The sequence below is a fragment of the Somniosus microcephalus genome, unplaced genomic scaffold, assembly GCF_052327205.1.
Source record: "Somniosus microcephalus isolate GS21.2 unplaced genomic scaffold, FLI_Smic_1.0 unresolved_chr4, whole genome shotgun sequence".
NCBI classification, from domain to species: domain Eukaryota; kingdom Metazoa; phylum Chordata; class Chondrichthyes; order Squaliformes; family Somniosidae; genus Somniosus; species Somniosus microcephalus.
The window spans coordinates 19368419-19384783 of record NW_028225182.1 but is presented as its reverse complement, the minus strand read 5'-3'; the positions used below and the strand labels follow the sequence as shown (position 1 = coordinate 19384783).

Sequence of the window (16365 nt, the reverse complement as noted above, 5' to 3'; positions counted from 1 at the left end):
GGGGAAACCCAAAATCACTGACCGAGCATTATAAAGCACCTCGTGCGGTGTTAAACAAGTAGCTAATTAAGCACACAGGTGTGTTGCTTTACCTGTTCGGGTATCTCCCCGGTGTCAATCCCTCGCTCCAGGACGCGGCAGCAGTTGTCGAACAGCTCCCATCTGGTAAGGTCATGGGCACTGTAAAGACAAACAGGCAGATAAGCAACGTCAGGCCTCACTCGGGGAGACGGAGCTATGTCCGTCTCGATCACAAAGAAGTTTAGGAAGCAGGGCTGGGGTAGGAGATGGCCATAATGCCAATGCAGCAGCCAGAGATAGCGAACAGACCACACAGAGTTCCAGAGTTCCTTTACCCTGTGTGTGAAGTGCTTCCTGACATCGCCCCTGAATGGCCAGGTTCTCATTTTAAGGTTAGGTCTCCTTGTTCTGGACTCCCCCCCCAACCAGAGGAAATAGTTTCTCTCCAGCTACCTTATCAAATTCTTTAATCATCTTAAAAACCGCAACTAAATCACCCCTTAATCTATCTTCTTAGGCAGTCCCTCGGAACCGAGGGTGACTTGCTAACACATTAAAAATGAGTTCTCAGGTGACTGGAGTCCAATGTGGGGCCTGCATTCATCTATACTCAAGGGAATACAAGCCTAGTCTATGCAACCTGTCCTCATAATTTAACCCTTTAAGCCCCTGGTGAATCTGCGTTGCACCCCCTCCAAGGCCAATATACCCTTCCGGAGGTGCGGGGCCCAGAGCTGAACGCAGGGTCCAGATGGGGTCTCACCAGAGCTCTGCACAGTTGTAACATCACTTCCGCCCCTTTGTATTCTAGCCCTCTTGCGATAAAGGCCTTGTCATTATTTTCTGTACCTGTCCACCAGCTTTTGGTGATTTGTGTACATGGACCCCTAAATCTCTCGGCTCCTCCTCCAGTTCCCAGCTTCTCACCATTTAGAAAATACGCCCACTTGACCGTCTTGGGTCCAAAGTCGATGACCTCACCATGGCCCACACTGAACTCCATTTGCCACAGTTTTGCCCACTCACTGAATCTTCAGATGTCCCTTTACAACTTCCTGCTCCCAGCTGCACAGTTTACTGTGCCACCTAACTTAGTGTCGTCAGCAAACGTGGATATACGGCTCTCTATTCCTTCATCCAAATCGTTAATAAATTTGGTGAAAAGTTGAGGCCCCAGTAGATCCCAGGCGAACACCACGTCACATTCTGCCAATCTCAGTAGATACCCATTATCCCCACCGTCTGCCTCCTGCTTCCCAACCAATTTTCAGCCCAAGTCAAAACGCTGCCTCCAATTCCGTGCCCTCTCATTTTTGCTAATACGTGAAACCTTATCGAATGCCTTCTGGAAGTCCGTATCGACAACATCCACAGACACTCCCTTACCTACCTTATTAGTGACCTCCTCAAATAATTCAACGAGTTTAGTCAGGCACGACTATTTAGGGGGCACGGTGGCATAGTGGTTAGCACTGTTGCCTCACAGCGCCAGGGACCCGGGTTCGAATCCGGCCTCGGGCGACTGTCTGTGTGGAGTTTGCACATTCTCCCCGTGTTTGCGTGGGTTTCCTCCGGGTGCTCCGGTTTCCTCCCACAGTCCAAAGATGTGCGGGTTAGGTTGATTGGCTATGATAAATTGACCTTTAGTGTTAGGGGATTAAATACGTGGGGTTACAGGGATAGGGTGGGATATGTGTCGGTGCAGGCTCGATGGGCCGAAATGGCCTCTATCTACACTGTGGGGATTCTGTGTATGTGTGACATACCCTTAACAAATCCATACAGGAGCAAGGATGTCTTGCTGCAGTTGTACAGGGCCTTGGTGAGACCACACCTTGAGTATTGTGTGCAGTTTTGGTCGCCTTATCGGAGGAAGGATGTTCTTGCCATGGAGGGAGTTCAGCAAAGATTCACCAGGCTGATACCTGGGATGGCAGGAATGACGTACGAGGAGAGATTGGGCCGATTGGGTTTATACTCGCTGGAGTTTAGAAGAATGTGAGGGGATCTCATTGAAACTTATAACATTCTAACAGGACTGGACAGACTAGATGCAGGAAGGATGTTCCCGATGGTCGGGGAGTCCAGAACCAGGGGTCACAGTCTAAGGATAAGGGGTAAGCCATTTAGGACAGAAATGAGGAGGAATTTCTTCACCCAGAGAGTGGTGAACCTGTGGAATTCTCTACCACAGAGGGCAGTTGAGGCCAATTCATTAAATATATTCAAGAAGGAGTTGGATATATTTCTTAAGGCTAAAGGGATCAAGGGATATGGGGAGAAAGCAAGGACAGGGTACTGAATGTGGATGATCAGCCATGATCGCATTGAATGGCGGAGCAGGCTCGAGGGGCCGAATGGCCTTCTCCTGCTCCTATCTTCTATGTTTCTATGAATCAGTGGGAGGTATTTTTCTAAATATATTAAGAGTAAGAGAGGGGCCGGGGAAGGTGTGGGTCCATTATGGACAGGCGCAGGCAGTACGGGAATGCACAACAAGGTCATGGCAGATTATTTAACAAATAGTTTATCCTCTTTAAAATGGATAGAAAGTAAGTGTGATAGAAGGGAAACTAAAATTGGGTTTAATACAAGTTTTTAAAAATGACAATGGAGAAAATAATGGGACACGGGGATAGATAAATCTCCCAGACCTGATGGATTCCACTACAGGGTAGTAAAAGGGGGGGGGGGGGGGCGGGGGGTCCAGGCTGCTCACGGTCACGCTGCCTGGTTTATACCCGGGGGGTCCAGGCAGCTCACGGTCACGCTGCCTGGTTTATACCCGGGGGGTCCAGGCTGCTCACGGTCACGCTGCCTGGTTTATACCCGGGGGGTCCAGGCAGCTCACGGTCACACTGCCTGGTTTATACCCGGGGGTCCAGGCAGCTCACGGTCACACTGCCTGGTTTATACCCGGGGGTCCAGGCAGCTCACGGTCACACTGCCTGGTTTATACCCGGGGGTCCAGGCTGCTCACGGTCACACTGCCTGGTTTATACCCGGGGGTCCAGGCTGCTCACGGTCACGCTGCCTGGTTTATACCCGGGGGTCCAGGCTGCTCACGGTCACACTGCCTGGTTTATACCCGGGGGTCCAGGCTGCTCACGGTCACACTGCCTGGTTTATACCCGGGGGTCCAGGCTGCTCACGGTCACACTGCCTGGTTTATACCCGGGGGTCCAGGCTGCTCACGGTCACACTGCCTGGTTTATACCCGGGGGTCCAGGCAGCTCACGGTCACACTGCCTGGTTTATACCCGGGGGTCCAGGCTGCTCACGGTCACACTGCCTGGTTTATACCCGGGGGTCCAGGCAGCTCACGGTCACACTGCCTGGTTTATACCCGGGGGTCCAGGCTGCTCACGGTCACGCTGCCTGGTTTATACCCGGGGGTCCAGGCAGCTCACGGTCACGCTGCCTGGTTTATACCCGGGGGTCCAGGCAGCTCACGGTCACGCTGCCTGGTTTATACCCGGGGGTCCAGGCTGCTCACGGTCACACTGCCTAGTTTATACCCGGGGGTCCAGGCAGCTCACGGTCACACTGCCTGGTTTATACCCGGGGGTCCAGGCAGCTCACGGTCACACTGCCTGGTTTATACCCGGGGGTCCAGGCAGCTCACGGTCACACTGCCTGGTTCATTCCCGGGGGCTCCAGGCTCACTCGAACAAAATGCCGCACTTACTTGTAGAGGGCTGCGATTCTCTTCAGTGACGAGGCCACAGTGTACAGATTATCCTCATCAGGCTCTCCCACCTGGAACCACAAAGATCACCATCAGTCACATCCGCACAGCGAGCCGCACTCTCAGCACCGCTCATTTATAAAGCTCCTTTAACGTAGCAAAATGTCCCAAGGCTCTTCACAGGAAGGTTATCAAAGAAAGTCTGACACCGCGCCACATAAGGAGATATTAGGACGGATGACGATAAAAGCTTGGTCAAAGAGGTAGGTTTTAAGGAGCGTCTTAAGGCAGGAGAGAGGCAGAGAGGGAGATCCAGAGCTTAGGGCCCAGGCGGCTGAAGGCACGGCCGCCAATGATGGCGCGATTAAAATCGGGGATACTCCAGAGGCCAGAATTGGAGGAGCGCAGAGAGCTAGGAGGGTTGTAGGGCTGGAGGAGATTACAGAGATAGGGAGGGGCGAGGGCCATGGAGTGATTTGAAAACAAGGATGAAAATGTTGAAATCGAGGCGTTGCTGAACAGGAGGCCAATGCAGGTCAGCAAGCAAAGGGGTGATGGGTGAACGGGAATCTCCTTCACAACACACACACACACACTCACCGGGGTACAGACCAGCACACTTATTGGAGAAGGTGCAAAAATGACTCACAAGGATGATGCAAGAACTGAGAGGTTATAACCATCAGAACAGGTTGAACACCCCTGCCCAACGCCCCCACACCACGGCCTAGTACTCCCGTGCCCCTGGTCGGTCCACCCCACCACCCTGGCCCTAAACTGCACCCACAGGGGTCCCCTGTGGCCATCCCCCTCTCAAACAGATATACCACTTTGAGTACTGGTGGGGGCGGGGGGGGGATGGCTTATCAGAGGAAGGCAGCAGCAGCCAACTTCCTAGCACCAGGGGTGGCTCTGCTGCACAGGACGGGAGGAAAAAGAGGGGTAGAGCTATAGTAATAGGGGATTCTACTGTAAGGGGAATAGATAGGTGTTTCTGCGGCAGCAAACGAGACTCCAGGATGGTGTGCTGCCTCCCTGGTGCAAGGGTCAAGGATGTCTCAGAGCGGCTGCAGAACATCTTGGAAGGGGAGGGTTAACAGCCAGTTGTCATGGTGCATATAGGTACCAACGATATAGGTAAAAAACGGGATGAGGTCCTAAAAGCTGAATATAGGGAGTTAGGAGGTAAATTTAAAAAATAGGACTTCAAAGGTAGTAATCTCAGGATTGCTACCAGTGCCACGTGCTAGTCAAAGTAGAAACAGAAGGATATTTCAGATGAATACGTGGCTAGAGGAATGGTGCGAGGGGGAGGGATTCAAATTCCTGGGATATTGGAACCGGTTCTGGGGGAGGTGGGACCAGTTCAAACTGGACGGTCTGCACCTGGGCAGGGCTGGAACCGATGTCCGAGGGGGAGTGTTTGCTAGTGCTGTTCGGGGGGGGTTTAAACTAAAATGGCAGGGGGTTGGGAACCTGAGCAGGGGGACAGAGGAAAGGGAAACAAGGATAAAAGCAAAAGATAGGAAGGAGAAAAACAAAAGTGGCAGTCAGAGAAATCAACGGTTTAAATCAAACATGGCCACAGTAAATAATAATTCTAGTAGGTCTAAGAGCGTTAAAAACACAAGCCTGAAGGCTTTGTGTCTTAATGCAAGGAGCATTCGTAATAAGGTGGATGAATTAGCTGCGCAAATAGAGGTAAACAAATATGATTTGTTTGGGATTACGGAACCGTGGCTCAAGGAAGGCCAGGACTGGGAACTCAACATCCAGGGGTATTCAATATTCAGGAAAGATGGGCAAAAAGGAAAGGAAGGTGAGGTAACATTGCTGGTTAAAGAAGGGATTAACACAATAGTAAGGAAGGATATTAGCTCTGATGATGTGGAATCTGTATGGGTAGAACTGAGAAATACCAAGGGTCAGAAAACGTTAGTGGGAGTGGTATATAGACCTCCAAACAGTAAGGCGGAGGTTGGGGATGGCATTAAATGGGAAATTAGAGAAGCGTGCAATAAGGGCACAGCAGTCATCATGGGTGACTTTAATCTACATATAGATTGGGCTAACCAAATTAGTAACAATACTGTGGAGGAGAAATTCCTGGAGTGTTTACAGGATGGTTTCCTGGACCAATATGTCGAGGAACCAACCAGAGATCAGGCCATCTTAGACTGGGTATTATGTAACGAGAAAGGATTAATTAGCAATCTTGTTGTACGAGGCCCCTTGGGTCGGAGCGATCATAATATGATCGAATTCTTCATTAAGATGGAGAATGAAGTAGTTGACTCGGAGACTAGGGTCCTAAATTTAAATAAAGGAAACTACGATGGTCTGAGGTACGAGTTGGGTAGGATTGATTGGGGAATGTCACTCAAAGGGTTGACGGTGGATAGGCAATGGCAAACAAATTTGTTCATCCCAGTTTGGCATAAAAATAAAACAAAAAAGGTGACCCAACCGTGGCTAACCAGGGAAATTAGGGATAGCATAAGATCCAAGAAGAGGACATATAAATTGGCCAGAAAAAGCAGTAAACCTGAGGATTGGGAGCAGTTTTGGATTCAACAAAGGAGGACAAAGGGATTAATTAAGAAGGGGAAAATAGAAGAGAGTAAGCTTGCAGGGAACATAAAAACTGACTGTAAAAGCTTTTATAGATATGTGAAGAGAAAAAGATTGGTGAAGTCAAGCGTAGGTACCTTGCAGTCAGAATCAGGGGAATTTATAATGGGAAACAAAGAAATGGCGGACCAATTAAATACATATTTTGGTTGTGTCTTCACAAAGGAGGACACAAATAACCTCCCAGAGATGTCGGGGAACATAGGGTCTGATGCTGATGAAAGGGAGGAACTGAAAGAAATCAGTATTTCTAGGGAAATGGTGTTGGGGAAATTGATGGGATTGAAGGCTGATAAATCCCCAGGGCCTGATAATCTACATCCTAGGGTACTTAAGGAAGTGGCCCTAGAAATAGTAGATGCATTGCTGGTCATCTTCCAACATTCGATGGAATCTGGAACAGTACCCATGGATTGGAGGGTAGCTAATGTTACCCCACTGTTCAAAAAAGGTGGTAGAGAGAAAACGGGGAATTACAGACCGGTAAGCCTGACATCGGTAGTGGGGAAAATGCTAGAGTCCATTATAAAAGATGTAATATCAGAGCACTTGGAAAAAAGTGACCGGATCGGACAAAGTCAACATGGATTTACAAAAGGTAAATCGTACTTGACTAATCTACTGGGATTTTTTGAGGATGTAACTAGTAAAATAGATAAGGGAGAACCAGTGGATGTGGTGTATTTGGACTTTCAGAAGGCTTTCGATAAGGTCCCGCATAAGAGATTAGCGTGTAAAGTTATGGCACATGGGATTGGGGGCAAGGTATTGTCTTGGATAGAACATAAGAACATAAGAAATAGGAGCAGGAGTAGGCCAATCGTCCCCTCGAGCCTGCTCCGCCATTCAATAAGATCATGGCTGATCTGATCCTAACCGCCAATCTACTATCACAGAACCATCTCCTGCATCTAACAGAATTAGACACACGAAATAGGAGCAGGATCAGGCTACACGGCCCCTGGGCCCGCTCCGCTACTCACAGGGCCATGACCGATCCGAACCTAGACTCATGTCCAAATTCCTGCCCGCTCCCCGTAACCCTTAATTCCCTTTACTTCTAGGAAACTGTCTATTTCTGTTTTAAATTTATGTAATGATGTAGCTTCTACAGCTTTTTGGGGCAGCATATTCCATGGACCTACCACCCTCTGAGTGAAGTAGTTCCTCCTCATCTCAGTTTTGAAAGAGCAGCCCCTTATTCTAAGACGATGCCCCCTAGTTCTAGTTTCACCCATCATCGGGAACATCCTCCCCGCATCCACCCGATCCAACCCACCCCCCTTCACAATCTTATAGTTTCAATAAGATCGCTACTCATTGGAGTTCAGAAGAATGAGAGGAGTCCCAATCTACTCAACCTCTCCTCATATGTCCATCCCCTCATCCCCGGGATTAACCGAGTGAACCTTCTTTGTACTGACTCAAGAGCAAGTATGTCTTTTCTTAAGTATGGACACCAAAACTGTACGCAGTATTCCAGGTGCGGTCTCACCAATACCTTGTACAACTGAAGCAATACCTCCCTATTTTTATATTCTATCCCCCTAGCAATGAAAGCCAACATTCCATTGGCCTTCTTAATCACTTGCTGCACCTACATACTAACCTTTTGAGTTTCGTGCACCAGGACCCCCAGATCCCTAGATCCCTTTGTACTTCAGTACTTTCCAGTTTCTTGCCATTAAGATAATAACTTGCTCTACGATTTTTCCTGCCAAAGTGCATAGCCTCACACTTTCCAGTATTGTATCCCATCTGACAAATCTCTGCCCACTTACTTAGCCTGTCTATGTCCCCTTGCAGGTTTTTTATGTCCTCCTCACTCACTACTTTCCCTCCCATCTTAGTATCATCTGCAAACTTTGATATGTTACACTTGGTCCCCTCCTCCAAATCGTTAATATAGATTGTAAAGAGTTGGGGACCCAGAGAACTGGTTGGCAGACAGAAAGCAAAGAGTTGGAATAAACGGGTCTTTTTCCGAGTGGCAGGCAGTGACTAGTGGGGTACCGCAGGGATCGGTCCTTGGACCCCAGCTATTCACAATATATATTAATGATGATCTAGACAAGGGCACTGGATGTAATATCTCCAAATTTGCAGACGACACAAAGCTGGGTGGGCGTGTGTGCTGTGAGGAGGATGCCGAGAAACTCCAGGATGATTTGGACAGGTTGGGTGATTGGGCAGAAACATGGCAGATGCAATATAACGTGGATAAATGTGAGGTTATCCACTTGGGTGGCAAAAACAGGAAGGCAGATTATTATTTGAATGGCAATAGATTGGGAGAAGGGGAAGTGCAATGAGACCTGGGCGTCCTTGTGCACCAGTCGCTGAAGGTAAGCATGCAGGTGCAGCAGGCGGTTAAGGCGGCAAATGGTTTGTTGGCCTTCGTAGCGAGAGGGTTTGAGTACAGGAACAAGGCTGTCTTGCTGCAGTTGTACAGGGCCTTGGTGAGACCACATCTTGAGTATTGTGTGCCGTTTTGGTTGCCTTATCTGAGGAAGGATGTTCTTGCCATGGGGAGAGTGCAGCAAAGATTCACCAGACTGATTGATACCTGGGATGGCAGGAATGACGTATGAGGAGAGATTGGGTCGATTGGGCTTGTACTCGCTGGAGTTTAGAAGAATGAGAGGGGATCTCATTGAAACGTATAAAATTCTGGCAGGACTGGACAGACTAGATGCAGGAAGGATGTTCCCGATGGTTGGGGAGTCCCGAACCAGGGGTCACAGTCTAAGGATAAGGGGTAAGCCATTTAGGACAGAAATGAGGAGCAGTTTCTTCACCCAGAGAGTGGTGAACCTGTGGAATTCACTACCACAGAAGGCAGTAGAGGCCAATTCATTAAATATATTCAAGAAGGAGTTGGATATATTTCTTAAGGCTAAAGGGATCAAGGGGTATGGGGAGAAAGCAGGGACAGGGTACTGAATTTGGATGATCAGCCATGATCGCATTGAATGGCGGAGCAGGCTCGAGGGGCCGAATGGCCTACTCCTGCTCCAATCTTCTATGTTTTCACACCCCCTGGCCAGCTCCCCCCACGAAACCCCCTCTGACCAGTCCCCGCAAGCCTCCTGCCCAGACCACGCGCGCACCCACTGCCCAGCCCTCCCCCCACAACCCACCCCTCTGCCCAGCCAGCCCCTCGACAGCACAGGAATGGAAAACAGATGATTGCAGCTGGAACCAGGACACGTTCAGATCCACAAAACCCCAGTCCTTCGCTACTCAAACCTTCCCTGCTCACACTAGTGCTCGGAGTAACCCCAGTCCTGCTCACACTAGTGCTCGGAGTAACCCCAGTCCTGCTCACACTAGTGCTCGGAGTAACCCCAGTCCTGCTCACACTAGTGCTCGGAGTAACCCCAGTCCTGCTCACACTAGTGCTCGGAGTAACCCCAGTCCTGCTCACAATAATGCTCGGAGTAACCCCAGTCCTTCCCTGCTCACATTAGTGCTCGGAGTAACCCCAGTCCTGCTCACACTAGCGCTCGGAGTAACCCCAGTCCTGCTCACACAAGCGCTCGGATTAACCCCAGTCCTGCTCACACTAGTGCTCGGAGTAACCCCAGTCCTGCTCACACTAGTGCTCGGAGTAACCCCAGTCCTGCTCACACTAGTGCTCGGAGTAACCCCAGTCCTGCTCACACTAGTGCTCGGAGTAACCCCAGTCCTGCTCACAGTAGCGCTCGGAGTAACCCGTCCTTCCCTGCTCACACTAGCGCTCGGAGTAACCCCAGTCCTTCCCTGCTCACACTAGCGCTCGGAGTAACCTCAGTCCTTCCCTGCTCACACTAGTGCTCGGAGTAACCCCAGTCCTTCCCTGCTCACACTAGCGCTCGGAGTAACCCCAGTCCTGCTCACACTAGTGCTCGGAGTAACCCCAGTCCTGCTCACAATAGTGCTCGGAGTAACCCCAGTCCTGCTCACACTAGTGCTCGGAGTAACCCCAGTCCTTCCCTGCTCACACTAGCGCTCGGAGTAACCCCAGTCCTTCCCTGCTCACACTAGCGCTCGGAGTAACCCCAGTCCTTCCCTGCTCACACTAGTGCTCGGAGTAACCCCAGTCCTTCCCTGCTCACACTAGCGCTCGGAGTAACCCCAGTCCTGCTCACACTAGTGCTCGGAGTAACCCCAGTCCTGCTCACACTAGTGCTCGGAGTAACCCCAGTCCTGCTCACACTAGCGCTCGGAGTAACCCCAGTCCTGCTCACACTAGCGCTCGGAGTAACCCCAGTCCTGCTCACACTAGTGCTCGGAGTAACCCCAGTCCTGCTCACACTAGCGCTCGGAGTAACCCCAGTCCTGCTCACACTAGCGCTCGGAGTAACCCCAGTCCTGCTCACACTAGCGCTCGGAGTAACCCCAGTCCTGCTCACACTAGCGCTCGGAGTAACCCCAGTCCTGCTCACACTAGCGCTCGGAGTAACCCCAGTCCTGCTCACACTAGTGCTCGGAGTAACCCCAGTCCTGCTCACACGAGCGCTCGGAGTAGCCCCAGTCCTTCCCTGTTCACACTAGTGCTCGGAGTAGCCCCAGTCCTGCTCACACTAGTGCTCGGAGTAACCCCAGTCCTGCTCACACTAGTGCTCGGAGTAACCCCAGTCCTGCTCACACTAGTGCTCGGAGTAGCCCCAGTCCTGCTCACACTAGTGCTCGGAGTAGCCCCAGTCCTGCTCACACTAGTGCTCGGAGTAACCCCAGTCCTGCTCACACTAGCGCTCGGAGTAACCCCAGTCCTGCTCACACTAGTGCTCGGAGTAACCCCAGTCCTTCCCTGCTCACACTAGTGCTCGGAGTAACCCCAGTCCTTCCCTGCTCACACTAGTGCTCGGAGTAACCCCAGTCCTGCTCACACTAGTGCTCGGAGTAACCCCAGTGCTTCCCTGCTCACACTAGTGCTCGGAGTAACCCCAGTCCTGTTCACACTAGCGCTCGGAGTAACCCCAGTCCTGCTCACACTAGCGCTCGGAGTAACCCCAGTCCTGCTCACACTAGTGCTCGGAGTAGCCCCAGTCCTTCCCTGCTCACACTAGTGCTCGGAGTAACCCCAGTCCTGCTCACACTAGTGCTCGGAGTAACCCCAGTCCTTCCCTGCTCACACTAGTGCTCGGAGTAACCACAGTCCTGCTCACAATAGTGCTCGGAGTAACCCCAGTCCTTCCCTGCTCACACTAGTGCTCGAAGTAACCCCAGTCCTGCTCACACTAGTGCTCGGAGTAGCCCCAGTCCTGCTCACACTAGTGCTCGGAGTAACCCCAGTCCTGCTCACACGAGCGCTCGGAGTAACCCCAGTCCTGCTCACACTAGTGCTCGGAGTAACCCCAGTCCTTCCCTGCTCACACTAGTGCTCAGAGTAACCCCAGTCCTTCCCTGTTCACACTAGCGCTCGGAGTAACCCCAGTCCTGCTCACACTAGTGCTCGGAGTAACCCCAGTCCTTCCCTGCTCACACTAGTGCTCGGAGTAACCCCAGTCCTGCTCACACTAGTGCTCGGAGTAACCCCAGTGCTTCCCTGCTCACCCTAGTGCTCGGAGTAACCCCAGTCCTGTTCACACTAGCGCTCGGAGTAACCCCAGTCCTGCTCACACTAGTGCTCGGAGTAACCCCAGTCCTGCTCACACTAGTGCTCGGAGTAACCCCAGTCCTTCCCTGCTCACACTAGTGCTCGGAGTAACCCCAGTCCTGCTCACACTAGCGCTCGGAGTAACCCCAGTCCTTCCCTGCTCACACTAGTGGTCCCTACAAGTGGCAGCAAAGCCATATCCCAGACTGACTTACCTCATGCAGCAGGTCCTCGACGGAGTTTGTGAATATCCCGACCAGGGTGTCGATGATCTGGCTGCGAGCGATGTCCACACGATTATGGATGGTGTAGTCCTCGTTACACAGGGTGTAGTACGCCCGGCTACAGGCCTCCAGCACGTCCATCTCTGTGTGTTTCTCAACAATGTCCCGGATCTGCTTCAGCAGAAGATCCAGATACTGGCAATGGCAAGAGAGAGATTGAGCAGGGATATGCCCGAGCGGGATGGCGGCAACAGAGAGGGTCATCGCGGAGGGGAGGGAGAGGATCATTGCGGCTCATCGGAGGGTCATCATGGGGTGCGGGTGAGGGAGAGGATCATCATGGGGGGCGGGGGGAAGAGAGGATAATCGCGGGGGAGGGAGACAGGATCATCGTGGGGGGGCGGGAGAGAGGATCATCGTTTGTGGGGGGGCGGGGGAGAGAGAGGATCATGGCGGGGGGGGAGAGAGGATCATGGCGGGGGGGAGGATCATGGCGGGGGGGAGGATCATGGCGGGGGGGAGGATCATGGCGGGGGGAGGATCATGGCGGGGGGGAGGATCATGGCGGGGGGGAGGATCATGGCGGGGGGGAGGATCATGGCGGGGGGGAGGATCATGGCGGGGGGGAGGATCATGGCGGGGGGGAGGATCATGGCGGGGGGGAGGATCATGGCGGGGGGGAGGATCATGGCGGGGGGGAGGATCATGGCGGGGGGGAGGATCATGGCGGGGGGGAGGATCATGGCGGGGGGGAGGATCATGGCGGGGGGGAGGATCATGGCGGGGGGGAGGATCATGGCGGGGGGGAGGATCATGGCGGGGGGGAGGATCATGGCGGGGGGGAGGATCATGGCGGGGGGGAGGATCATGGCGGGGGGGAGGATCATGGCGGGGGGGGAGGATCATGGCGGGGGGGAGGATCATGGCGGGGGGGAGGATCATGGCGGGGGGGAGGATCATGGCGGGGGGGAGGATCATGGCGGGGGGGAGGATCATGGCGGGGGGGAGGATCATGGCGGGGGGGAGGATCATGGCGGGGGGGAGGATCATGGCGGGGGGGAGGATCATGGCGGGGGGGAGGATCATGGCGGGGGGGAGGATCATGGCGGGGGGGAGGATCATGGCGGGGGGGAGGATCATGGCGGGGGGGAGGATCATGGCGGGGGGGAGGATCATGGCGGGGGGGAGGATCATGGCGGGGGGGAGGATCATGGCGGGGGGGAGGATCATGGCGGGGGGGAGGATCATGGCGGGGGGGAGGATCATGGCGGGGGGGAGGATCATGGCGGGGGGGAGGATCATGGCGGGGGGGAGGATCATGGCGGGGGGGAGGATCATGGCGGGGGGGAGGATCATGGCGGGGGGAGGATCATGGCGGGGGGGAGGATCATGGCGGGGGGAGGATCATGGCGGGGGGGAGGATCATGGCGGGGGGAGGATCATGGCGGGGGGGAGGATCATGGCGGGGGGGAGGATCATGGCGGGGGGAGGATCATGGCGGGGGGGAGGATCATGGCGGGGGGGAGGATCATGGCGGGGGGGAGGATCATGGCGGGGGGGAGGATCATGGCGGGGGGGGAGGGATCATGGCGGAGGGGGGAGGATCATGGCGGGGGGGAGGATCATGGCGGGGGGGGAGGATCATGGCGGGGGGGAGGATCATGGCGGGGGGAGGATCATGGCGGGGGGAGGATCATGGCGGGGGGGAGGTCATGGCGGGGGGGAGGATCATGGCGGGGGGGAGGATCATGGCGGGGGGGAGGATCATGGCGGGGGGAGGATCATGGCGGGGGGGAGGATCATGGCGGGGGGAGGATCATGGCGGGGGGAGGATCATGGCGGGGGGGAGGATCATGGCGGGGGGAGGATCATGGCGGGGGGGAGGATCATGGCGGGGGGGAGGATCATGGCGGGGGGGAGGATCATGGCGGGGGGGAGGATCATGGCGGGGGGGAGGATCATGGCGGGGGGGAGGATCATGGCGGGGGGGAGGATCATGGCGGGGGGGAGGATCATGGCGGGGGGGAGGATCATGGCGGGGGGGAGGATCATGGCGGGGGGGAGGATCATGGCGGGGGGGAGGATCATGGCGGGGGGGAGGATCATGGCGGGGGGGAGGATCATGGCGGGGGGAGGATCATGGCGGGGGGAGGATCATGGCGGGGGGGAGGATCATGGCGGGGGGGAGGATCATGGCGGGGGGGAGGATCATGGCGGGGGGGAGGATCATGGCGGGGGGGAGGATCATGGCGGGGGGAGGATCATGGCGGGGGGGAGGATCATGGCGGGGGGGAGGATCATGGCGGGGGGGAGGATCATGGCGGGGGGGAGGATCATGGCGGGGGGGAGGATCATGGCGGGGGGGGAGGATCATGGCGGGGGGGAGGATCATGGCGGGGGGGGAGGATCATGCGGGGGGGAGGATCATGGCGGGGGGGAGGATCATGGCGGGGGGGAGGATCATGGCGGGGGGAGGATCATGGCGGGGGGAGGATCATGGCGGGGGGGAGGATCATGGCGGGGGGGAGGATCATGGCGGGGGGGGAGGATCATCGTGGGGGGGGGAAAGAGAGAGAGGATCATCGTGGGGGGGGGGGAGAGAGAGAGGATCATCGTGGGGCGGGGGGGGGGGAGAGAGAGAGAGAGAGAGGATCATCGTGGGGGGGGGCGGGGAAGGGAGAGGATCATCGTCATGTGCGGGGGGTGGGGGCGGGTGTCATTGCGGCGAGCGAGGGGCGGCCGGGTGGGGGAGTGTTCATCGCAGCACCGTCCCCTCATGCGCCCAGTCTCACCTTCTCCAGGCGTCTGCTGCAGTAAATGTCCAGATCGAAGAAACCCGGAATCTGCAGCAGATTTGCCACTTTCTCGGCGTCCGCAGAATACTGAAACAATAAGGATCATTCAACAATAAACATCTCCGCTCAGTGAACAGAAAACCCCCAGATAAATGCATCAACGCCCCTCCACCCCTTCCCGGTAGACATCCCCGCCCACACCAGGAGCTGAGGGATGTTCTCTCCCCCTCCTCACCCTGGCCAGGAGCTGTGGGATGTTCTCTCCCCCCTCCTCACCCTGGCCAGGAGCTGTGGGATGTTCTCTCCCCCCTCCTCACCCTGGCCAGGAGCTGTGGGATGTTCTCTCCCCCCTCCTCACCCTGGCCAGGAGCTGTGGGATGTTCTCTCCCCCCTCCTCCACCCCGGCCAGGAGCTGTGGGATGTTCTCTCCCCCCTCCTCACCCTGGCCAGGAACTGTGGGATGTTCACTACCCCCCCCACCCTCCTCACCTTGGCCAGGAGCTGTGGGATGATGACGATCAGATGCTCCGTCAGTTTAACCCGGTCGTCCATTTGTTGCTTCTTCTCCTTCACAGTCAGCAGCTGAAACATGGAACATGGAAATCAGAGCGGGAGAGCGCAGCGTGCCGCACCCCCAGTCACCTGATCAATATGTGCTGACCCCTCAGCCCCCGTGTCACCTGATCAACACCGTGCTGAACCCTCACCGCCCAAGGTCACCTGATCAACACTATGCTGACCTCTCGGGACGGGGGGGGGGGGAAATAGAGCGGGATTGAGGGGGTAACCAGGACATGGGCCGAGGGGGGTCCGAGTGATATGAAGACGACCAGGCTCCCTCCTACTGTAACAGGCGAGATTCCCATCCAGCAGACGGCAGCTAATTCGATGCTGGCTGATGCCGAGAGGGCAGGAGGAGCAGGGAAACACGCTGCGGGCTGCCCCCTATCCTGCAGGATCCACACCTGAGGAAGAACAACTTACCCCCGCAAGCCCTCCCCGAACCCTGCAACCCTCACGCCCGAGCCCCAAACCGTCGCGGTCGCTTTATTATAAAAAAGAATATCGAGGCACCAGAGAGGGAGTACAAAAAATGTACAAGGATGAGACCAGAAATGCGATGGTGGACATATCAGGAAGGACTGAACAGACTGGGTGTCATGTCGCTTGAAAAGAGAAGGTTGAGGGGGTGACCTAATAGAGGTCTTTACAACTATGAAACATTTCGATAACCTCAGAGTTTCCACTTGTGGGGAACAGCAAAACTAGATGCCATTAATATAAGATAGTCACCAAGAAACCAAATAGGGAATTCAGAAGAAACTTCTTTACCCAGAGAATGGTGAGAACGCGAACTCGCTAGCACAGGGAGTGGTTGAAGCGAACAGTATAGATGCATTTAAGGGGAGGCGAGACAAGCCTATG

General features: G+C 54.7%; 1 protein-coding gene across 1 annotated transcript in view; it reads right to left on the bottom strand.

Annotated features, from left to right (window-relative positions):
* Positions 1–15531, bottom strand: part of LOC147090011 (cohesin subunit SA-1-like) — a 33775-nt gene extending 18244 nt beyond the window's left edge. Inside the window, exons 1-5 of the mRNA XM_085977024.1 lie at positions 15430–15531; positions 14938–15027; positions 12137–12340; positions 3710–3780; positions 93–180 (exon numbers count right to left, since the gene is read on the bottom strand). Coding sequence (XP_085833150.1) covers positions 93–180; positions 3710–3780; positions 12137–12340; positions 14938–15027; positions 15430–15531 — 555 coding nt within the window. The remainder of the gene's footprint in view (positions 1–92; positions 181–3709; positions 3781–12136; positions 12341–14937; positions 15028–15429) is intronic.
* Between the last annotated feature and the right edge of the window lie 834 nt (positions 15532–16365).